Source organism: Momordica charantia (genome assembly GCF_013281855.1).
Source record: "Momordica charantia cultivar OHB3-1 chromosome 7 unlocalized genomic scaffold, Mcharantia_2.0 BLBB01000007.1, whole genome shotgun sequence".
NCBI lineage: Eukaryota > Viridiplantae > Streptophyta > Magnoliopsida > Cucurbitales > Cucurbitaceae > Momordica > Momordica charantia.
The window spans coordinates 6438345-6464163 of record NW_028275165.1 but is presented as its reverse complement, the minus strand read 5'-3'; the positions used below and the strand labels follow the sequence as shown (position 1 = coordinate 6464163).

At 39.7% G+C, this 25819-nt stretch overlaps 2 protein-coding genes across 2 annotated transcripts; one reads left to right on the top strand and one right to left on the bottom strand.

Moving 5' to 3' along the window:
• Positions 1–6080: 6080 nt before the first annotated feature.
• Positions 6081–7302, bottom strand: LOC148210217 (uncharacterized). The gene is made up of 2 exons (XM_088126243.1): positions 7048–7302; positions 6081–6734 (listed from the first exon to the last, which is right to left on the bottom strand). Exons 1-2 carry the CDS (start codon positions 7300–7302, stop codon positions 6081–6083), a joined length of 909 nt encoding a protein of 302 aa, XP_087982369.1.
• A 5545-nt stretch (positions 7303–12847) lies between these two features.
• LOC148210216 (uncharacterized) lies at positions 12848–13534 on the top strand. Its single transcript, XM_088126242.1, has 3 exons — positions 12848–12914; positions 12999–13239; positions 13306–13534. Exons 1-3 carry the CDS (start codon positions 12848–12850, stop codon positions 13532–13534), a joined length of 537 nt encoding a protein of 178 aa, XP_087982368.1.
• Positions 13535–25819: the final 12285 nt, after the last annotated feature.

Below are 25819 nucleotides of genomic sequence, written 5' to 3'. Positions count from 1 at the left end.
GAAAGCCATAATCAAAATTTGAAAATCCTATATTTTTTCTTATAATACGCCTAGCGCATTTTTTAGGTGGGCTGGATCGTAATCCTGCAAAATTCAAATGAAAAAAACAAAAATTAGATTTGAAATCTACACAAAATAGCCTTAAAAAATGTAAAAATTTCCCAAAAAGAAGATAAAAAATATTTTACATAAAAACATCTTCAACAATGATAAAGGGACTGTTCTCACTGTTTTTTCATGGATCTTTCAGTAGTACAAAAATGTGAATGACTTGTAGATGCCTTTGAGGGATTAGTTGGAGTTGTCTGAAGTGTGAATGGCTTGTAGATGCCTTGGAGAGATTAGTTGGAGTAGTCTAAAGTGGTGGAATGGAATAGTTGTTTGTTATTATGTGATTTGTCTGAAGTGAAAATGCAGACTAGTCGTTTGGTTATTTTGAGTCTTTATTGTGGGTGACTTGGGAGTTATGTGATCGAATCCTAGCAGAGGACTATGATTCGATTATGTGGTCTATCGTGTAATGAAAAGTGGATAGACGAGTTTCATGGACTCGTGGGCAATGGTCGAGGCAGTTACGTCACTACTGGATGTTGAGGCTTCGAGAGCAAAAGGTTGGGGCTTGGTAGGCCAGTCTTGGTAGAGATGGGTGTTGAGGCTTCGGGTACAAAAAGTCGTGGGTCAGCATGATGAGTATATTTGATTATGAGTATTGGGTCTTGACGTGGCAGCGGTCATGGACCAATACGCTGAGTAGTCGTCGATACCTTGGATAAATGTCAAAGGTCGATGCATAGGTCAAGTCCTTGGAGATAAATGGCAAGGTCAAACGCCAGGCTTCTGTAGAGGAGTATCGGGGCCTTGGGGATAAATGTCAAGGGCCGATACGATTTCTAAGAGTTAGACTTGGACGACCAACATAGTGTGATGGGTAGAAGTTGCTTGAAGGAGATAGAGACTGGCGGGCCTTGTGGCCGAAGTTATGTATGAGTCTTGATATTTTGGATGATTGTGTCTGTGTTGATTTATTTGTTATGACCTAGCGAAGCATGATTTCTAGTTATCGCATTTTGAGGATTGACGTCATTACGAGCATGTTGTTTGTTGTATAGTTAGTGATGGCTAGTAGCGGGCCTTGTGGTTGGGTTTACATTGATTGCATGTGTGGATTAATGAGTGTTATGATTTATTGATGCATGGATGCTAGTTTAATACATAGTAACGAATGTTGTGTTCTGAGCATGTTGTTTGTGTGTAGTTAGAGAGGGCTACTTACGGAGTATTCTTAATACTCACCCCTCTACAATTATTGTTTTCAGGTGAAGATCAGGTTCATGGTGATAGTGATGGTGCAGAGGATACTAGATAATAAGGACCATAGCTAGCTTCCATTTAGTTTTAACTTGTCTAGAATAGGTTGTGAAGAGTTCTTGTTGAATTAGTTTATGTCCTCTGTTTAGAGCATTGACTTGTGTAAGGTTTAGGGAGTTATTATAATGTTTTAGATGACTTTTCTTTTAAGTCTGGACTCCTGTAAAGTTTATGTCTTTGGTTTCATTTAGAAGCTTATGGATTATGTTTAATGTTATTGGATTTGCTAACTTGCATAGATTGAAGCATGGATTAACTGTGTTGATTTTGGTGTTATTATCAGAGTGGCGCAGTGGAAGTGTGGTGGTTTTTATTTGCTTGGTTGATTAGTTATTATCCGGCAGGGTTATGCTTTTGTCGAGTAGGTTGTTTGTCCATCATCGTGATTTGACTTTGCTTGACTTATACAGGAGAGTTAGGTGTCGTTTGTCCACGAAGGACAAGTTGTTTCGTCCATTTGATAAGTTAAGTGTTCACAGGTTTGAGTTTAATAAATAAAAAGCTGAATTATCTACGTTCGTTTATTGGCCTTAATGCCTTGGGAGGAAATTTAGAGCACATATGTTTAGTAATGTTCCTCGATTAAGTTATCAAAATTTGGGGGCATTACATATATACCCAGTATATATATTGTCCCGATTACATGAAAATAACATTGGATGTTTAGTTTATTGGATTTGGACAACGCAATGTTACGAATTCAACAACAAAATTAATTGAATATAACTTTATTGAATATAAATTAGTTTTTACATAAATACAAACTACGAGTTTAAAGCAACACACCCAAAAAACTCCCACTTGAACTAAACACTAGTGGAGTGTACAAAATCATAAAACAAAGGGACAAATACATTAAACTAGGGCATACACTATACCTATTACATTTCTCCCACTTGCCCTAGACTAATTGTACAATCCTGGTAGACTTCGACTTTTTAGATGACTCTTAAACACTTTAGCCGTGAGCGCCTTCATAAAAGGATCAACAATGTTGTGCTCCGAAGCGATCTTTGTGACGATCAGATCCCCTCGTTGCACTATCTCCCGTATTAGGTGGTACTTCCTTTCGATGTGCTTGCCTCTCTTGTGGCTACGATGTTCCTTAGAATTTGCCACAATGACACTATTGTCACAATAAAGTGTGATGGGCAAGTTCGTGTTTGGAACGACTTCCAAACCGGTTAAGAACGTCCTAAGCCAAACTGCTTCTTTTGTTGCTTCATAAGTTGCAACGTACTCAGCCTCCATGTTGGAGTCTGCGATGCATCATTATTTGATGCTAAACTACTACTCCTCCGTTAAGAGTGAAGACTGACCCTGACATAGATTTCCTGGAATAATCATCTGTTTGGAAGTCAGAGTCAGTGTATCCTGTAAGGATCAAATCCTTAAAGTCCTATACGAGCTTGTAGTCCCTAGTTCTCCTAAGATACTTGAGGATTCCCTTAACAGCAGTCTAATGATCATATCTTGGGTCGGGTTGGTACCTACTAACCATCCTAATGCATAGCAAATGTCAGGCCTAGTACACGACATAACGTGTATCAGGCTACCCACTGCTTAAAGCATAGGGTATGCAACTCATATCTTCAACTTCTTGAGGTGTCTTAGGACATTGTTTCTTAGACAAATGAATTCAATGCCTGAAAGGCTATAAACCATTCTTAGAATTCTACATCGAATATTGAACAAGCATCTTGTCACTATAAGTTGCTTGAGATAGGATTAGTGTTTTGTTCTTGCGATCCCTTATAATTTGGATGCCAATAACATACTAAGTTTTTCCCAAATCCTTCATTTAGAACTCAGTAGCTAGCCACTTCTTTATGTCAGTGAGATATCCTACATCATTTCCAATGAGTAGGATGTCATCCATATACAATACTAAGAAAGCTATAGTCTTGTTAATGATCTTCTTGTATACACAAGGCTCATCAACATTTTGGTCAAAACCATAAGATTTGATCGCAGTATCAAATCTTATGTTCCAAGATCGAGATGATTGTTTCAATCCATATATGGACCGTTTAAGCTTGCAAACCTTTTTCTCTTGATGTCATGGTATGAACCTTTCGGGTTGTGAGATATAAATACTTTCTTTAAGATTGTCATTCAGAAAGGTAGTCTTGACGTCCATTTGCCAAATCTCATAGTCATAATATGTGGCAATTGACAAAAGTATTCTTATGGGCTTGAGCATAGCTACATGGGAGAAGGTTTCTTCATTGTCCACCCTTTCCCTTTATGTGAAACCTTTTGCCATCATAAGCCTCGCCTTATAGGTCTGTACCTTTCAGCGTCTCGTTTTCTCTTATAAATCCATTTGCACCCTATGCGTTTTACCCCTTCGGGTTAATCCACAACTTCTAAAATGAAATTGAAGTACATTGACTCTATTTCCAGGTTCATGGCTCTGACTCATTTGTCCTTCTAGAATCTTCCATTACCTGTTTGTAGGCCAATGGATCCTGAACTCCGTCATCGGGTAAGACAACTTGGGTTTCAGTTAAACCAACGTAGTGGTCAGGTTGTGAAACGATCCTTCCACTACGTCGAGCACCCTAATTATTGAGGTGGATGTGACTAACGTGATGTCCTGGCGTGATCAACAACTCTTGTTGAATTGCCAGCTTGATCAACAACTCTTGTTGACCTGTTCGTAGCTTATTTTGAAATCTCGTTTATCACTACCTTACTTTGTGGTTTATGATCTCGAACGTGCTATTTGTCCAAGAAGGTGGTGTTTGTCGATACAAATACTCTGTTTTCTTGAGGATCGAAGAATAGACCGTCTCTCGTCTCTTTAGGGTAACATACGAATATGCATACTGTTTATGCAAAGAATTTGCACCACACTATTTAACGAACCCAGCTCGAACCCGGTCCCCGGCTTGACCTAAACTCAAGAGCAAACTTGTACAGGAGGGCAAACACTCCGACGCTCAAGTTAGTATAGGTCGGACTAAATATTTAGCTCGAGGTGAGATTCGATACCTGAGCGTGAAATGAGGCCCTCTATTTATAGGTGGTGGATCCGATAGAACTCACGACCGGCGGTTATATGTTTTTTTTTTCATGTCGGACTTGTCGGGTTCCGAGCAGATCGAACCCCAATCAAGTCGAACCTCAGCACCTATATTTAGCCTTTTTCAATGGGCGAACCTAATCACTTCGGCAGGTTCGAGGTGGACCTGGGATATTTCATTCCTTGAACTTCAATGATTGTCCTCCACGTGTCCAAGGTAATTTTATCCCCAAACATTGGCCCTCTCTCTGTCAGGTCTGATCTCGATCTGGCAGAGAAGTTTATCGGACTCAATTTTGGACACGTGGCGACCTCTAATTCATAGAAGAAATGTGACCATTGTGGAAGACGTTTCGATCTACCAGGCTGTTTGAATACTCAAGTATTTCGTCGTTACGAATCTCGAGATGATCCTAGCTGCTCGTTCAATACACGTGTACGGCGCAGAGGTTTTTTCGATTAGCTATAAATAGTTCCAGGACTTCAGGTCAAACCTTACGTTCCCTGAATTTCCGGAGTTCGATCTGAAACAAGCTCGAACCCTCCGTAGGTCAGTCATTTTCCTTGCTTTAATTCTTATCTTCAACTATGGTAGTTTTCATGTCTTCTCCCTCCAGTAGTGATAGTTTAGGTAGCGTAGGTCGGACTTTAAGCAGTTCGCCCCCCAAACCAAGTGACTCTGGGGAGGACTTGGCTCTTAGGTTAGAGTCCGAGCTAGAAGAGATAGAAAACTTTAGATTTTCCAACGATGGGGAGGATAATGACACTTCCACCTCGGGCCAGGGGTTAAAATACCCTTCGAAAATGCCCGAGCATTACCTCGGACCCCTCCGTAGGGGGTTTAGTATTCCGGATGATATCATCCTTAGGATTCTTGAAGAAGGGGAAAGAGCTGACAACCCTCCAGTGGGGTGGGTCACTCTTTACTTGAAAATGTTTGAGTACGGCCTCAGACTTCCTCTTCACCCTTTTGCCCAGGAGTTCCTAAACAAAACTGGACTGGCTCCTGCTCAAGTGGCCCCCAATTGATGGGGTGTCATTTTTGCCCTGGCCATCCTTTTTTGGCTGCGAGCTCGGGACGAGGACGAGGCCGAGCTGCTGAATGTTGACCAGCTTCTTGGGTGCTTTGAGGCCATGAGGATAGCTAAGAAGCCAGATCGATACTATATGTGCGCAGGGAAAGGCGTAAGTGGTATAGTCAAAGGGCCGACCTCCATCAAAGGATGGGTGGGGAAGTGGTTCTTTGCCTCTAGAGAGTGGCTGGTAAAGGACGAGTCAGGTCGTCCCGAACATTAGGTTTGGGAACTTAGGTATGAGGTTGCTATAATAAATTTTTTTGCAACTTTAGATCTTTCCATTCCGTCCTTTCTTATCTAACTTGAACTCTTCTTTGTTTTGTGTAGTGTCGATCAAACCAATTCCCGAACTCGTTCAAGCTTCCTTTGACACCCTCAAGCATTAGAAGGATCACTTTCCAAGGGGCAGGAAGATCAGAACCTTGGTGACCGACAAGCTACTCCTTGAGTCTGGGTTGTTAGATTACAACCCCTTGGTGCGTCCGGTTGAGGCTTCAAGGCCAAACTCCGAACTCGGTAAGTCGTGAAATTAAATAACTCCGTCGTTTATTAAAAGTTCCGCCCCCCTGAAAATTTTTGCAAGTCCATTTTAGGACCATTTTGACATTTCAAGGGTAATAGCGCTTTATGTGCTCTGCGTTCCATGGATGCGCAAGCACGTTTCCTTCCAGATCGGCTAGCATATACGTTCCAGGTCGGACTATGCCTTTAACCTCGAATGGTCCCTCCCAACTTGGGTCAAGGGTGCCCGCATGACTTTGAATCTTCCTTAAGACTAAATTTCCAACCTGAAAGTTTCGAGGTCGAACTCGGGCGTTGTAATATCTGGCTATTCTGTTCTGATACTTTGCTAAGCGTAGCTGGGCCATTTCCCTTTTTCCTTCTAATAAATCAAGGTTAAGGAGTAGCTCTTCCCCGTTCCTTGTTGGCTCGTACTGCTCTACCCTATCTGTTGGCATGCCGATTTCTACTGGAACAACAACTTCAGAGCCAAAAGCCAATGAAAAGTGAGTTTCCCCAGTTGACTCTCTTGGGGTGGTCCAATATGACCACAATACTTCAGGTAGCTCCTCGGCCCATCTTCCCTTTCTAGAGTCTAGTCTCAGCTTGAGTCCTCGTTTTATAATTTTATTTTTCGCTTCAACCAGCCCATTTGCTTTTGGATGCGCAGGGGACGAACTGAGATGGCTTATGCCCAACTTTCTGCAAAAGTCCTTGAACTTTGCATTGTCGAATTGCTTTCCGTTGTCTGTCACAATAGCCTTCGGTATACCAAAACGACATACGATGTTTACCGATATGAACGACGTGACTCTGGGCTCTGTAATGTGGGTGAGCGCCTCGGCCTCAGCCGACTTGGTGAATTAGTCCACAGCGACAACGGCGAACTTGGTTTGTCCTTTGCCTAGGGGAAAATGACCTATGATGTCAACTCCCCATTGTGCGAATGGCCACGGGGCCGTGATGGGGGTGAGCAGCTCAGGAGCCTGATGGATGATATTTGCAAAGCGCTGACAATTGTCGCAGGTTTTCACAAACTGCTTTGCATCCTGCTCGACGGTGGGCCAATAGTACCCTTGTCGAACCGCCATAGTGGTTTCCACACACTCCTTCATGGATTTCCCTAATGATGTAGGTGCCTTCTTCAGGAATTACACACTTAAGCAGAGGCAGGGAGAAGCCACGTCGGTACAATGCTCCATCTCGGAGTATGAACCGAGATACTTTTCGCGCCATCTTCTTTTGCTCCTTTGAATCTTGGGGCGGATTTTCTTTGATGAACTCCACGATTGGATCAATCCACGAGGGTGCTGGAGTGTCTACCTCCATCACATTTGGCTCCAAGATTGAAGGATTGTCCAAGATCTCGACCGGGACCGATCTGGCCAGGTCGGTCTCATATGCTGATGCCAATTTGGCTAAGGCATCTGCATTGGAATTTTATGATCTTGGAACTTGATTCACCTCGTAAGTCTCGAACTGGGCGAGGTGCGATCTGACTTTGCTTAGATATTTTTTCAGTCGGGGGTCTTTTGTTTGATACTCCTCCTTAAACTGATTTACGACCAACTAAGAGTGACTAAATGTGGATGGCCCCCAGTCCTTTGGCAACGCGTAGGCCTGCCAAAAGTGCTTTGTATTCGGCCTTATTGTTTGAGGTTCTAAAGTTGAACTGTAGGGCATACTCGAACTGCATGCCCCCTGGTGCGAGCAAGAGGATTCCTGCTCCGCACCCCCTCTCATTGGAAGATCCGTCAACGTAGATCATCCACAGGAGGTCGGACTCAGCAAACTGAGAGGCTGGGGTGAGCTCCGCGATGAAGTCTGCCACTGCTTGCCCCTTCAACGCAGTTCTAGGTTCGAACTGGATGTCGTACTCACTCAACTCCATTGCCCACTTCATCAGGCACCCTGATGTTTCTAGTTTATGGAAGATGTTCTTTAGGGGCAAGTTGGTAAGCACCACGACGGTGTGCGCTTGGATGTACGGCCTAAGTCTTCGGGCCGAGGTGACTAAGGCGAGGGCCAGCTTCTCCATTTGGGGGTATCTAGTCTCGACCTCGGTCATGGCTTTACTGGTGTAATAAATGGGACTTTGGCGTACTCCCTCTTGCTTGACTAGGGCCGAGCTGACGGCGCTATCGGACACCACCAGGTATAAGTGGAGCTTGTCTCCTGGCAATGGCTTGACGAGCAGAGGTGCCGAGCAGAGGTAGTTCTTTAACTGTTCTAACGCTTGCTCGCACTCTATCGTCCATTCGAAAGGCCCTCTCTTTTTCAGGACTTTGAAGAAAGGAAGACACTTATCGGTTGACCTTGAGACAAACTTGTTCAGAGCTGCAATCCTTCCATTGAGGCATTGAAGCTGTTTCAAAGTTTTGGGCGCTTCCATCTCAAGCACGGCCTTTATCTTCTCTGGGTTGGCCTCGATCCCTCGGTTGTTTACCATAAAACCAAGGAACTTTCCCGAGGAGACTTCAAAGGCACACTTGGTTGGATTGAGCTTCATTTGATACTTCCGCAGAACTCCAAAGGATTCGGTCAGATCGGAAAGATGCGACTTTGACTGCTTGCTCTTGACAAGCATGTCGTCCACATATACTTCCATATTCCGACCGATCTACTTAACGAACATTTTGTTCACCATTCTTTGGTAGGTCGCCCCCGCATTCTTTAGGCCAAAGGGCATCACCTTGTAGCAGTACGACCTTGGTCTGTTATGAACCCGGTATGATCCTGGTCTGGCACATGCATTTTGATTTGGTTGTATCCGGAGTAGGCATCCATGAAGGTGAGTAGCTCGTGCCCGGCTGTTGCGTCCACGAGCTGGTCGATCCTTGGTAGGGGGAAATAGTCTTTTGGGCATGCTTTATTTAAATTTGTGAAGTCCACGCACATTCGCCACTTCCCGTTTGATTTTTTAACTAATACAACATTAGAGAGCCACTCGAGATACAAAATTTCTCTTATATATTCAGCTTTTAATAGTTTGTTAACCTCTTCAACAATTACATCACTCCTCTCCTTATTTACAAGTCTTCTTTTTTGCTTCACAGGTCGGAATGATGGGTCTATGTTGAGGCAATGCACCATGACCTTTGGGTCGATGCCTGGCATGTCCTCGTGAGACCAAGCAAAGACGTCCGAGTTGGACCTGAGGAAGTTGATTAGCTCCTCCCTATCAGTGGCCCCCAGCTTGGTTCCTTTGCTTACTTGTCTTTCAGGGCTAAGAAAAGGAACAAGCTCGAGCTCCTCTGTTGGTGCTGAGAACTCCCTTTTACCTACTTTCGGTAGGTCGGCCTCGGGCTTCGACAATTCGTCCCAGTTGGCTTGTTCTTCCAGGGCGCATACTGATGACCCTTTGAGCGCGAAGGCATAGCACTCCCTTGAAGTTTTCTATTCTCCTCGGATCGTGCCCACTCCATTAGGAGTTCAGTACTTCAGGACTTGATGAAGTGTTGAGGGAACGACCCAGAACGAATGGATGATGGGTCTCTCGAAGATGGCATTGTAGGCCGACCTGCAGTCGATCACAACGAACTCGGCCATCTGAGTTACTTATGTATCATCTTGTCCAATCGTGACCGACAAGTCAATACACCCTTCTGGGGAGACCGATTCTCCAGAGAATCCAACCAAGGGTGTTGGACTCTTCTTCAACTGTGACCTGGTCCATCCCAAGGCAAGATATGTTGGAAGGGACAAGATGTTGGCAGATGCGCCTCCATTTACCAATACTCTTCTGACCAGGACGTGATCGATAAGAAGGGCGATCACAAGTGCATCATTATGGGGCAAGTGGACCCTCTCCAGGTCGGTATCATCGAAGGTAATGGAGCAGGTCGGTCTCTGCTCCCTGACGATGCACACCTCGCGCCTGGCTTCGCGAGCTAGCTCTTTTCTTTTATTTCCAAATTGGCCCCCACTTGGGCCTCTGAAAATAGTGTTGATGATCGTAGGTCGGTTATCTCGACGAGGCGGCGTCCTCGAACTCTTCCTCTCTTCTTTCTTTTCCATCGAGTTGGACCTCGGTTTGCTAACAAATTTTTTGAAAAAGCCATCTTGAATGAGGTCTTCAATCTGGCATTTCAATTCCCAGCAACTTGATGTATTATGGCCGTGATCGCGATCAAAAGGACAATATTTATCTTTACTGCGCTTTTCTGGGTCTCCTCGGAGCTTCACAGGTCGCTTGAGGAGCTTTTCCATCCCAGTTTCCTCAATGTTTGTAAGTATTTCAGAGATGGGGATGGTGGTTGGAGTATAATGCTCGTAAGGTCGGCTTCGGTTGAGGTCACTTTCCGACCTAGGATACTCAGCTCGGCTGTTGGAGGAGGACGACCCCTTGTCCTTAGACTTGGAATCAGACTTCCCCTTCTCTTGGTTGGGCTTCCTCTGATCGATCTGCTTTTCAAGTCGGCCAGTCTTGGTTCGAAGGAGCTCTTGTCCATCGATGACTTTCTTCGCCTTTTACAAAGTTTCGGCAAAGGTGGCTGGAGCCTCCTCTCCAAGCTTCACAGTGAGGGTCTCATCGGCCAGGTCGGTGAGGAAGTAGCACATGACTGAGTCATCGGAGCAGTGCGCGACCTTCAGCTGCTCCTCTTGGAACCTTGTGACATATTCTCTCAGCGTCTCACCTTCCTTCTACCTGATGGTGGCAAGGTGAGTTGCTGTCTTTTTGTCATAGTGCCGAGAAAAGAATTGACTAATAACTTCTTTCCTCAACTGGGAGTAGGTCGAGATCGACCTGGCCGGCAGTCTTCGATACCACAGGCGCGCGCTGCCAGTAAGCGCGATCTGAAAAGCGCGGCACTTGATTGCATCTGTTGTCGCTTGAAAATCCATGAGGTCTTCGAAGATCTCAACATAGTCTTTTGGGTCCTTAGACCCATCGTAGGGCTTTATTGCGGGAGTTTTGAACTTCGGAGGGATTGGATCCTTCAGGATGTCCGAGGTGAATGGCGATTCTCCTAGGTCGCCATCATCGAACGAGCTTTCTTTTTTCTCGCACCTAGCCTTCAAGGCTTCAACCTGATCATTGAACTTGCTCTTAAGCTGGTCGAACTCCTCCCTTGTGATCACTCCCTCGGGAGTTATCGGGTTGTAGGAGGACTCGGCCTGCTGGTTGGAGTTCTTGTGCGATCAGGACGGAGACCGTCCCTTTCAAGGGACGAGCTTCTCTTTTTATTGAGATGCTCGCGGAGATCGCCTCTCTGATTAGAGTACTCTTCATCCTCATCTCCTCCAGGGCGCTCTTCCTCGACTAGTCCGAGGTGAAGACCTCTTTGCTCGCGCACTTCGTTGCGTGCCACCCGGTCCTCAGATCGAGACCCAACACCTGCAGCCTGCATCATCTCGGTGTACATCTCTTCCATAGTGCGCATCTGAGTGCGCATTGCCTCCATTTCTTTCTGGAGTGCATCAAAATTCTCCCTAGTAGGAGCCGGGGCTGGTCCACGAGTGGTTTTCCTCAAGGCCCCACCTCGGCCGCGATCGGCCTTAGATGGTTTTGGATGTGCCGGTGGCAGGACGGGCGTGGTGATGCGTGCTGACCTGCGAAGAGGCTGTTGGCTTTTTGGCCTTAATCTCAAATTAATTAATTAATTAATTAATGTTTTGATGATAACAAACTTAATTTTATTTATTGACATTTTTTGTATTTTAAAGTGTCCACAGTGTAGAGCTCGTTACAACGATTCCAACGACTGTTAGATCATCCAAATCGGAGCTTAAACGAAGAAGTAACGATCGAAACAAATTGGAAGGAAAAATACCCGAGAAGATGACGTGGACAGTTCCTAAGCTGACAAGTGACAAGCTTCTTTTTAAAGTATATATATATATTGAAAAAGAAAAGAAAAATATTAAAAAAAAAATTAAAAAAAATCAAAAAGAAAAAGTCAAAAGTTACCGTTGGTAACTTTGTTAAAAAAAAAATATTGAAAACTTTACCGTTTTCTGACATATATATTTATATATATATATATATATAATTAAAATAACTTGTCACATCACTTTTTATATATATATATATATATATTATTTTATTTTATCATTATTTTATATATATATATATTATTCTTAATTTATTTTTTTTTTCAAAATTATCTCAACCCTTCATTCTTAATGATTAAGATCTAATGGTTTAACATTAAACTTGATTTTTTTACCATTTTCTTCGCTCTATTTAAACTAAACTTCTCATTCAAAATTATACAATAATTCTCTTATTCTCAATCCTCCATAAGTTCAAAATTCTCATTTTGCTAATCTCTCCAAGTTCTCAATTTTTCTTTCCATCTTATTTGTGAGAGAAATTTTATTGTTGCGAGGATTGAAATTTTTGTGAGCTCAAATTTGTATATTTACTCTATTTGAGAGTTTGTAAGTGTGTGTTTCAAAATCTTCAACTCATTGTAACGGTGTGATCCTCACCGTGGAGAAGATCGTCTTTGCTCTTGTGAAGAGCAGTGTACCGGTTTGACTCCTACCGTGGATAGAGTCAGAATTTCAATTTACAATCCAAGAGGTGCTTGGGAAGTGGAGTAGGACAGTTGTGCCGAACCACTATAAAAATTCCCAGTGTCAAATTTCTCTAACCCTCTCTCTTATTTATTTTTGCAATTAATCTTAGAATTTTATTGTGTGCTTTAAATTTCTCTTGTTTGCCTTAAAATTTATTTTATCTTACTTTGTTAAAATTGCATATCTCAAAAAGTGTATTATTTTTGTCTAAACTGGGCCCATTTATTAAAAAGTTTATACTTTGTTAATTAAACCATATTCACCCCCCCTCTAGGGTTGCCATACCGATCCAATAATTGGTATCAGAGAGGGGTTGCTCTTCTTTGATAAACTTAATTGTTTTTGAGCTATGACAACTTTAGGTTTCATCCCTTTTACCGATAGTCAATCTATTACTAAGCCTCCTTTCTTTAATGGTAATAATTATAGTTATTGAAAAAATAGAATGAAATTTTTCTTGCTTTATATTGACTATGATTTGTGGGATGTTGTTGAAGAAGGATTTAAAATTCCAACAAAAGATGTTGATGGTGTTAGAGTTGTAAAGTCTAAAGAAGAATGGTCTATAATTGAAAAGAAAGCATGTTCTTTAAATGCTAAAGCTATTAATTGCTTGTTTTGTGCTTTGAATGAAGTTGAGTATAATAGGGTATCGATTTGTAAAACCGCTAAGGATATATGGGATAAATTAGAAATTACTCATGAAGGAACTAGTCAAGTAAAACAAACAAAGATTGACATGTTAGTTCATCAATATGAATTGTTTAAAATTGATGAAAATGAAGCTATTTCCGATATGTTTATTAGATTTACTAACATTGTCAATGGTTTAGAAGGACTTGGAAAAAAATATTCTAATCTTGAGAAGATAAAGAAGCTCTTATGGTCCTTGCCTAGACAATGGGAGCCTAAAGTCACCGCCATTCAAGAGGCAAAGGATCTCAAGACTCTCTCCATGGACGAACTCATTGCTTCGTTGATGACGCATGAGATAAAGATTAAGAAAAACATGGAGGATGAGAAGAAAAAGAAATAGAAGAGCATAGCATTAAAGGCCATCACCTTGGAAGTTGACTCCGAAGGTGAGAATGCCCTTAATGAAGATGATGTGGCCTATCTCTCACGTAAGTATAAAAATTTCATCAAGAGAAACAAACAATTCAAGAAGAATTTTTCCAACCAAAAAGAGTCAAAAGGTGAAAAGAGCAAAAAGGATGAGGTAATTTGTTATGAATGCAAAAAACCGGGTCATATTAGAACCGATTGTCCTCTTCTTAAATCATCCAAGAAATCCAAGAAGAAAGCAATGAAGGCTACTTGAGATGATAGTGATGAAAGTGGAAGTGAAAGTGAGAATGAAGAAGTGGCCAACTTTTGCTTCATGGCTCATAGTGACAAGGAGGATGAACAAGATGATGAGGTAACTCTTGATCCCCTTTCTTATGATGAGTTGTTTGAAGTTTTTGAGAATATGCAAAATGATTTAGAAAAGCTTGGTTCTAAATATGTTATGCTTAAAAAGAAATACAATGTCTTAACTAGTGAAAATAAGTTTTTACTTGATGATATTGCTTGCTTAAAGAAAATTGAGCATGATGTTGTAAATATCTCTTGTGATAAGCATGTTCTTGATTGTGATGAGAAAAATGCATTACTTGATAAAATTAGATTTCTTGAGCATGATGGTTGTGAAAAAGATAATTTGATTAAATTGTTTAAGAAAAATGAATCAAATGTTTTAGTGGAACTTGATAAGGCTAAAGATTCTATTAAAAAATTAACAATAGGTGCTCAAAGGTTGGACAAGATTATTGAAGTAGGTAAACCTTATGGTGATAAAAGAGGTTTAGGCTATATTGATGAATGCTCTACTCCCTCAAGTTCTAAAACTATCTTTGTAAAAGCATCTCCTATTGTGCCTAAGCTTAATATACCTAAGGTTGTATCTAAACATGCTAAAATTAACTTTGTGCCTATATGTCATTATTGTGGTGTTGAAGGTCATATAAGACCTAAGTGCTTTAAATTAAAATATGCTCAAACTACTAGAAGAAATTTTTCTCATAAAGCAAAGTTTCACAATGCTCCAAGAAAGATTTTCTCCAAGAAAAGTAGGATGCATAAATTTGTTGTAAAAGATAATTCATTCTATAATCTTGTTTGTTTTTCATGTGGCAAGTATGGACGTAAATCTTATTCTTGTTACTTGTCTAAATCTTATGCTTTCAATAAAAATGCAAAAATGAAATGAATCCTCAAGTTTGTTAATGCTAACCTTCTAAGACCCAAACAAGTATGGGTACCAAAGGATCAAATTTAAATTTTTGTGTTTGTAGGTTTGTTTGAAAGCTTCCAAGAAAAGTAAGTGGTACTTGGATAGTGGTTGCTCAAGGCACATGACGGGAGACCAATCCAAGTTTGTCACTTTCTCCAAAAAGGATGGAGGTTTTGTAACTTTTGGTGATAACAAGAAAGGTAAAATAATAGGTAAGGGTAGTATAGGTAATGAATCTTCTATTTTGATTGAAGATGTACTTTTTGTTGATGGTTTAAAGCATGATTTACTTAGTATTAGTCAATTGTGTGAAAGGATTAAGAGTTGTGTTTGATAAAAATAATTGCATAATTGAAAATGCTAGTGATAGAAAAGATTTATTTGTTGGAAATAGAGATGAAAATGTGTATACTATTGATTTGAATGATTGTCCTATTAGTGATAAATGTTTATCGGTCTTGCATGATGATTCTTGGTTATGTCATAGAAGACTAGGACATGCTAGCATGCACTTAATTTCAAATATTTCCAAGAATTCTTTGGTTAGAGGTCTTCCCAAGTTTAAATTTGAAAAAGATAAAGTTTGTGGTGCTTGTCAAATGGGTAAGCAAACCAAGTCTTCTTTCAAATCTAAAAATATGATCTCTACTACAAGACCCCTACAACTATTACACATGGACTTATTTGACCCTTCTAGAATTGCTAGTTTTGGAGGGAACTATTATGCCTTTGTGATAGTTGATGATTTTTCAAGATTTACTTGGGTTTTGATGCTAAAACATAAGGATGACGCTTTGAAAAGTTTTTCTAGTTTTGCCAAAAGAGTTCAAAATGAAAAAGAATTTTTGATTTCTAAAATTAAGAGTGATCATGGAGGAGAATTTGATGGTAATGCTTTTAAAAAATTTTGTGAAGAAAATGGATTTTCTCATAACTTCTCTGCTCCAAGAACTTCTCAACAAAACAGTGTGGTTGAAAGGAAAAATCGTACTTTGCAAGAATTTGCTAGGTCAATGTTACATGAGTATGGTTTACCTTCTTATTTTTGGGCGGAGGCCGTTTTTACCACTCGTTATGTTTTAAATAGAGTTTTAATTAGACCTTTAGATAAAACTCCTTATGAACTTTGGCATAACAAAATTCCAAATATTGGGTACTTCAAAGTTTTTGGTTGCAAATGTTTCATTTTGAATAACAAAGAAAAGCTTGGAAAATTTGATTCTAAGATGGATGTTGGTATTTTCCTTGGTTATTCCTCTACTAGTAAAGCTTATAGAGTTTTCAATAAAAGAACTTTGATAGTTGAGGAATCTATGCATGTGGTATTTGATGAATCTTGCAATGTTGTTTCTAATGATTCTTTTTGTAGTGATTCTTTAGAAAATTTTTTTGGAGATTTACTTGTTAGTGACAAAAGCAAAGAGATTGCTTCAAGTAAGCAAGAAGTGAGCATCAACGAAAATAAGGTGGACAGTTTTTCATCCATGCCTAAGGAGTGGAAGTATGCTCCATCCCATCCTAAGATTTAATTCTTGGTGATCCCGAACAAGGTGTGAAAACTCGTTCTTCCCTTAATATGTTTAATAACATTGCTTTTGTTTCTCGAATTGAACAAAAAAGTTTTAAAGATGCCGAAAGTGATGAATTTTGGATTTTAGCTATGCAAGAAGAATTAAATCAATTTGAAAGAAACAAAGTTTGGGAATTAGTCCCTAGGCCTTCTAATGCTTCTAGAATTGGGACTAAATGGGTCTTTAGAAATAAAATGGATGAAAATGGAAATATCATTAGAAATAAAGCTAGACTTGTAGCTCAAGATTATTGTCAAGAAGAAGGAATAGATTATAAGGAAACTTTTGCACCCGTTGCTAGATTAGAAGCCATTAGAATGTTACTTGCTTTTGCTTCTTATAAGAATTTTATTTTGTACCAAATGGATGTGAAAAGTGCTTTTTTAAATGGTTATATTATGGAAGAAGTTTATGTGGAACAACCTCCGGGATTTGAAAGTTTTGATTTTCCAAATCATGTTTTTAAGTTGAAAAAAGCTCTTTATGGTTTAAAACAAGCTCCAAGAGCTTGGTATGATAGACTTAGTAATTTTCTTATTGAGAATGGTTTTAAAATGGGTAAAATTGACACTACTCTCTCTATTAAGTCTAAAGAAAATGATATGCTTTTAGTTCAAATATATGTGGATGATATTATTTTTGGTTCTACTAATCCTTCTATGTGTGAAGAATTTTCTAAATGCATGCATATTGAGTTTGAAATGAGTATGATGGGAGAACTTAGCTTCTTCCTTGGACTCCAAATCAAACAACTCAAGGATGGTATCTTCATAAGTCAAGAGAAATACACAAGGGATTTGCTCAAAAGATTCAAATTCAATGAAGGTAAAATTGCCAAAACTCCTATGAGCACATCCACTAAGCTTGACAAGGATGAGAAAGGTAAATGTGTGGATGTAAAGACTTATCAAGGTATGATTGGCTCTTTACTTTATTTAACCGCTAGTAGACCCGATATTATGTTTAGTGTATGTGTTTGTGCTAGATTTCAATCTTGTCCTAAAGAATCTCATGTGTATGCCATTAAAAGAATTTTTAAATATTTGCTTCGAACTATTGATTTAGGCTTGTGGTATCCTAGAAATGTTGAATTTAATTTGGTAGGATATTCCGATGCGGATTTTGCAGGTAGTTTACTTGACCGAAAGAGTACTAGTGGGACTTGCCAATTTCTTGGTAGTTCCTTAGTTTCTTGTTTTAGTAAAAACCAAAATCGGTTGCTTTATCAACTACCGAAACAGAATATATTGTGGTTGCTAGTTGTTGTGCTCAAATTCTTTGGATGAAACAAACTCTTTGTGATTTTGGATTAAAGTTTGAAAATGTGCCTATATTTTGTGATAATACAAGTGCCATAAATTTGACTAAAAATCCTATACATCATTCTAGACTAAGCATATTGATATTAGACATCACTTTATAAGAGAGCATGTGCAAAACGGTCATATTACTCTTGAATTTGTAAGCTCAAATAATCAATTAGCGGATATTTTTACCAAGCCTTTAAATGAAGAATGCTTTTGCAAAATTAGGCTTGAGATTGGTATTATTCGTTGTGATGCATCTTGATTTTGTATGTGTTATTACATGCATATTGATAGGGAGAGCATTTATGCAAAATTGTGTTCATATTTTTAGGGGGAGCTTTTTATGTTATTAATTATTTTTTTGTTCTTTTTGATGATTCCAAAGGGGGAGAAGTTTAAGAAAAATTTGTTCTAAAAATGTTTCATGATTTATTGGTTTATTAATCCATGGATGTATAAATTGAGAGGAGAAATTAATCTTTGAATGGTTTTTAAGTATGATATTTTGGATTTACTATGATGTCTATGTATTTTTCTTTGGAAGTTTGTCATCATCAAAAAGGGGGAGATTGTTTGCTTTTTGGCCTTAATCTCAAATTAATTAATTAATTAATGTATGTTTTGATGGTAACAAACTTAATTTTATTTATTGATATTTTTGTATTTTAAAGTGTCCACAGTGTGGAGCTCGTTACAACGATTCCAACGACTGTTAGATCATCCAAATCGGAGCTCAAACGGAGAAGTTACGATCGAAACAAATTGGAAGGAAAAATACTTGAGAAGATAACGTGGACAGTTCGTAAGCTGACAAGTGACAAGCTTCTTTTTAAAGTGTATATATATATATATATATATATTATTATTATTATATATATACATAATTAAAATAACTTGTCACTTTTTATATATATATATATATATTTTTTATTTTATCTTATTATATATATATATATTATTCTTAATTTATTTATTTTTCAAAATTATCTCAACCCTTCATTCTTAATGATTAAGATCTAATGGTTTAAAATTAAACTTGATTTTTTTACCATTTTCTTCCCTCTATTTAAACTAAACTTCTCATTCAAAATTATACAATAATTCTCTTATTCTCAATCCTCCATAACTTCAAAATTCTCATTTTGTTAATCTCTCCAAGTTCTCAATTTTTCTTTCCATCTTATTTGTGAGATAAATTTTATTGTTGTGAGGATTGAAATTTTTGTGAGCTTAAATTTGTATCTTTACTCTATTTGAGAGTTTGTAAGTGTGTTTCAAAATCTTCAACTCATTGTAACGGTGTGATCCTCACCGTGGAGAGGATCGTCTTTGCTCTTGTGAAGATCAGTGTACCGGTTTGACTCCTACCGTGGAAAGAGTCAGAATTTCAATTTACAACCCAAGAGGTGCTTGGGAAGTGGGGTAGGACAGTTGTGCCGAACCACTATAAAAATTCCCGGTGTCAAATTTCTCTAACCCTCTCTCTTATTTATTTTTGCAATTAATCTTAGAATTTTATTGTTTGCTTTAAATTTCTCTTGTTTGCCTTAAAATTTATTTTATCTTACTTTGTTAAAATTGCATATCTCAAAAAGTGTATTATTTTTGTCTAAATTGGGCCCATTTATTAAAAAGTTTATACTTTGTTAATTAAACCCTATTCACCCCCCCTCTAGGGTTGCCATACCGATCCAACAGAGGCTCGGTCCCAAGGCCTTCATGAATCTGTCCCTTTACCACTTATGCCCCGACCTCCCTCTGGTGGCCATCATTGGCAGCCAGAGCTCTTCGATCGGCTGTATTAGTTGAGTTTGCTGGTTGAACCATCTTTGTCCACGTTTTCTAGATCGGGATGACTTAGACTGTTCTTCCCCACAGACGGCGCCAAATGTTTATGAAAAGAACTTGCACCATACTATTTAACGAAACCACCTTGAACCCGGTCCCCGGCTCGACCTAAACTCAAGAGCGAACCTGCACAGAGGGTAAACACTCCGACGCTCAAGTTAGTATAGGTCGGACTCAATATTTAGCTCGAGGTGAGATTCAATACCTGAGCGTGAAATGAAGCCCTCTATTTATAGGTGGTGGATCCGACAAAACTCACGACCGGCGGTTATATGTTTTTCTTTCATGTCGGACCTATCGGGTTCCGAGCAGATCGAACCCCAATAAGGTCGAACCTCAACACCTATATTTAGCCTTTTTCAATGGGCGAACCCAATCACTTCGGCAGGTTCGAGGTGGACCTGGGATATTTCATTCCTTGAACTTCAATGAGTGTCATCCACGTGTTCAAGGTAATTTTATCCCTAAACACATACTTTTGAACGAGGCTCCAATTTATTTGAGTTAGTCATGAGCACGTGTGCCAGACATCCCCAAATGCGGAAGTGACGTAATCTAGCTTTACGAATCTTCATAGTTCAAAGGGTGTTTCAGAAACACTTTTCGATGGAACTACGTTTAAAATGTAAACGCAGTCTTTACTGCGTAACCCCAAAACGAGTCAGGCAACTAAGCATAGCTCATCATTGATCGAACCATGTCCAAAAGTTAGATTATATATTATGAGAAAATTGATATTGATAATTTTATCCTAGAGCGCAAAGATAGAAAGTAGAGGAAGCTGTGAGAATGAACTCTAGAAAAAACATATCAATAAATAGTGAAAGTTCTGTAAAAAGGGATTTAGAGACCAATGTTGCTAGAGTTAATGAAGAAGGTCATACTGAAAAAAGATTAGAGGAGTTTAGCAAGGTAATCTTAGAAAAAATCAATTTGTGCGTGATAAAGGTTATGATTTAGAAACTAAAATTGTTAGGATTAATGAGAAAATTGATATTGAACATAAGAACAAAGAGATTAGGGATAAGAAGAATGACGGTATTTGTGCCAAGATAGCGGAATTAAATGATAAATGACAAAGATTTAAGGAAAATTCAAGAAAGTGGAGTGAAGAAATATAAATTGAATTAAATGATATGAATAATTGCCATAGGTTAGATTTTTCTCAAAACAACTCCGTATCCGAATCTTTAGAGTTGTCTATCCCTCCCCCTCCCTTCATTACTGTTGATATAGATGTAGAAGGCTAACAACAGGTTAGTGGTGATTCTGAGCATGACATAAAGCCATTGGAGCATTCAGATTCCCCATTGTTGAAATTCATTGCTAAATTGCGTCTGGCACAATTTTGGAGAGCACTCCACCAGGCACTGTACAAGGTACTTCGTCTCCCAATTTTCTAGATCTTACTTTGACTATTGCCTATAGTTTTTTATGATTTAGAATAGGATAGGACGACATAAAGAATCGCCGAAATTTTGGTTGCTTTGAATGAATCAACAGGAGAAGATCCATTGGAGGATGATCAAATTAGTAGAGAAGCTCAAGAGAAGCTGAATTTTTATGGAGAGGATGAGGATCTTGGAGATTTATCCCAAGAAGTCCATGGAGAAGAGTGTGAGGAAGAAGGAAATGACAATGTATCCCAATTTGAAGTGAGAATGCGTACTCCGGTACATGAGTCACAACAAGATGAGCAGGAGGCCCCTATTCAAGCGCAAGAAGGAGCATCCGGCCCTGTGGATGTCCCCAATGAGGCCACCAAGGAATTATCTTCCTTTTCTTCAAAAGGTATGACCCCTTATTTTTTAAGTATGAATGTTTGTTGGGATTTTCTCTACCTTTAAAAAGATTAGAGACTCGTGCAAGCGCACACGATCACAAGTAATACTCGGAAGTAATCCAAGGTCGAATCCTCAGGGACTTGTTGCTTTTCAAAATCAAGTAATGCAGTGAAATGGTTCAAATATGCAATTGTGATTTAGGAAGAAAATAATGGTGAAATGTTGTTGGTTGGGGTTTTAACTATCAAGCAATTTAATGAAACTCAACCTCCTTGTCTCCTACCTTAGTTTTGATGCAAAACATGGAAAACACACTATGTTGGGAAAATGCACCTGGCGCAATTCCTGACTTTTCTTGGGACTTGAGTTCTACTCTTTCTGTAACGCCCCAGAACTTCCCACACACTTCTAGGTCACTTTAACTACCCACCTGTCTAAACTTCACTCCAAACACGAGATGACAATTCTCTGTGAAATAATTATATAAAATAAAGCTTCAACTCTTATCAATTTACCAATGAATCAACTCTATAGAATATCAATCAAACATCATCCGTGGACAACCCCATGAGGCAACTTCATTATTCCAACTAGGCAAACTCAATGAATGGAAGAAAACTAAAATAAACACCTATTCCGAAATAAAGTAGACAACGAGTGGGAACCTCCCAATTATTCAAATAAGAACAAGTAGTTTATGGACCAAACCATAAAGTCTTACCCATCTAAACCTAAGCTAAGCAAAAGTAACTACGCAGCCTATGGTCCTCGCTCGTCATGTCTCCTCCGTTTCATCCCATGGTCGCCAACGAATCCTCCGCCTGAAACAATATTTGTAGCGGGGAGGGGGGGGTGAGTATATAAAATATACTCCGTAAGTAGCCCTCACCAACAACACACAAACATCATGCTCAAACAAAAAAGTCATGAAACATTCATAGTCATGCTCTTCATCACATTATGCAATCAAACATAGACACGCTCTATAAAATCCGACGATAACCACAACCACGGACAATTTAGTTACCAACCTCGAGGCTCCCTAACATCTCAAGCACCTCTATGCTTATCACAGCTATCCTAGCTTTCCAAAGCTAACTTTTTCGAGTAGAGTCGGCCCCTGACTATTTTTATCCAGAGCCCCGACACTGCTGCATCGACCCTCGACCATTTTTATCCAAGGCCTCGATGTCTTCACCATCTATCGGCCCTTGACCATTTTTACCCAAGGCCCCAATAGTCTTCCTTCCAAAAGACTACTCGCATCGACCCTCGACCGTTTTTACCCGAGGCCTCGATACTCAGTTAGTGACGTATCAGCCCCCGACCATTTATACCCGAAGCCCTGACACTTACCCATTCACTTTCCCCAAGAATCCAACGTTCCTTATCACGACCCACTTCACAACAACCCCTAACCTGCGAACATGGTCCAAAAATATGTTTCTATTACATGCACATCTCATAAGAAAATAATATGACTCAGACCAGCACGCTCGCATCATAAAGAAACGTTTATATATGCTCAACCAGCACACTCACATCATAAATGAACATTTATATAAACTATACCAGCACGCCCACATCTTAAGAAAACATAATCACAATAATTCTATTTTAACGTGCATCCTTTGTAAACATACATCATCCCACAACAATTTTCAGCAGTTTAGCAAGGCAAAATTCCACCATTATCACCGACGAATATTCAACACTACACCAAGTATAAAGATTATCACAAACGAGAGTTACCTAGCACAATAGCGTATCAAAATCAATATTAAACATCACAAAACAGCACATTAGAAACCAACTGGCACACATTAACGCACGCACACGCCCCTTGTCTACTTACTCACAACCGCGCCCCTATGTTTTGCGTTGATCTCACACCTAGGAACTAAAACAGAAAAAAACAGCAAGTTACATATACGATTCAGCCTTCGAAATCAATTATAAGAGGGTTCAAATGACCCATTACCACAAAATCGACTTCGTATAGGTGTGGGTAACTTAGATCTAGCTCGCCAAGGTGTGGGTAGCCTAAATCGGGCTTCGAACGGATGTGGGTAAGCCCTAATGCCACTGAAACGCTGTTGTCCACGAGTTGCAGCAGAGGGGACGCACCAAGTCAGCTACCGAACACTGTTGTACACGAGCCTAGGTGATGAAGGAGTGTTGTTTGGACCCGAAGCCGTCAGGAGCCGTTCCCAAACGACGATCTGTCACGAATGAGCGCAATTACTGGTCGTGGGTTCAGGCCGCCGGGTTCTTATTCGTTGAACGCACGCCACCGGGAAGATGCCGCAAATCGCCACCTTTTGTGGAGGGTTGCTGTTGAACACTGTGGGATCTCGCTGGAGTTACTCGAAGACGCAAGAAATTGAAGTGCAGGGGAGGAGCAATGCCGGATCTGCACGCAGACGGAGGACTGGTCGGAGGGACTATGCGCTGCTTCGCTGCCGATCCGAGGAGCGGCCGCTGAAGACACTACACGGAGGGCTCGCCGTTGATGGGGTGTTGGCCGCCGATTGCTGCTGCCAGAAAGCTGCCGTGCGCCGCCGGTGTCGTCGGTTGCCGGAGGAAGAGGGGAAGAGAAGGGAGGTTGGTGGCTAGGGCAAGGGGAGAAAGAAAGAGATGGAAACCTAATGTGTTTTTTTTCTTTTTATTAATTTTCTTTTCCTTTGTTTTAAAACCAAACCAACCCAATAAAAGCCCAACATAACCAAGCCCAAGAGAAAAAGAAACCCATCCCAACTTAAGATAAAACCAATCACGCGGAACCCGATATATATAAATTTAAATTAAAGTTTAATTTAAAATTAAATGAAAATCTCATGATTCGAGACTAACTAACCTGAGGGACTCGGGCGTTACACTTTCACTACCGCATTTGGTTGTTGTAGAGGCTAGGGTAACCTACAATCATATTCCTATGTGTGATTACAATCCTAGAGAATATCTACCAACTCATTTGCATTATGGGTCAGAGGGCCTATTCCTAGGACCATATTTTATGCGCTTATTCCTAAGTCACATCCCATATTGGTTTCCTATTATTTTACCTAACTCACCTTTCCCAAGGTTGGGCTTCAGTGTATAAATCAAGTTCCCACTGGCCAAATGGAAAAAAGACGTAAAGAGAAGTTTTTAGAAACCAACCCAAAAAAGTGTCAGGCGCAATCTGGCCAAAATCCCGAGCGTGTTAAAAATCAAATCATTTAACTAAGGCATTCCACAAGGAGGTTGATAACTAATTTAGAACATAATTAAATGAAAGTAAATGCACGAAAACATTAAGAAAGTATTTTTCATTGAATTTAAATGAATAAATAAGCCGTACAAGGAGTTCTAGCTTGACCCTCTTCTCTCTCGAGCTTGAGGGGAGTTAAAACTCGCTAAAGAACTTTAAAAAAACAGAATGAACAAAGAACGGAAGTAAGAAACTGAATTAAAGGCAATACGAAAGGTAAAAGCGTGAAAAACGAAGAAATGAACAACTAGAACATGAACATAAACCCTAAAAACGTGTTGTACAGCTAGAGGGCATCTAGAAGAAGATGAAATAAAGCTTAGAAGGGATGATTTGCTGAGGGATGGATGGCCTCCTTTTATAGCACCATAGGTTGGTTGAAACTCCCCTCCATTTTAGGTGGAAAAGGGTTGAGATTGACCTAACCACCTCACTTGGACTTGGACTCACGGTTTTGAACATGTGGGAAATGTCCTCCTTGCCCTTCATTAATCAAAACGTGCGTTTTGACAAATTACCCTAAAAAAATGCGCCAGGCACAATTTGGCAAAAGACAGAATTTTGTTATTTTCTTCCAACTTTGACCGCATTTATCTCATATTTTTCCTAAAGTACCATAGCTTGACTTTTATGCAAAAATAATCTATGTATGTTCTACTTTAAGAATATGTGATTCTTTTTGGCAAATAATAATGGAAAATGGGTCAAAAACGTGGTCAAACAGGGCTACCGACACATGTTTCTGCAGCAAAAAGTCAACCCTAACACACCCCCAAACTTAGCCATTTGCTTGTCCTCAAGCAAAAACAACAACAACAAATCTAAAACAATCAACATGCTAGAAATATGAATGATCAGCAATCCAAATGTTCTAAGTAAATGAATCATATAAGTCTCAGGAAAGGCTCCACAAGCTAAACGTCCTAACCTTACTCTCAAGCCAACAACCATAAACCATCCTTTGTTTTGAAAATAAAAACGATTCTAAATCTTCTTTTTTTCTAAAACACAAAACTCTTTTACAAAACCATGGAATATGCACACTCCATTTTGATTAAAAAATTTTAACATTAAGTGGACCGGCTACTAGCCCCTGAGGTTTTCAACACACTAACATCGGTTTCAAAGCACAGCCACTCATAGAAACTTGTTAGGTAGCAACCCGCAATAAAGTGATGTCGACAATGGTTTTCACGAAGTCACCTTAATATGTAGGTTACCACCCTCCAAGATGCTAATGCCACTCATTTTAAGAAAATGAATGTCTATAGTGGGACTCGTGA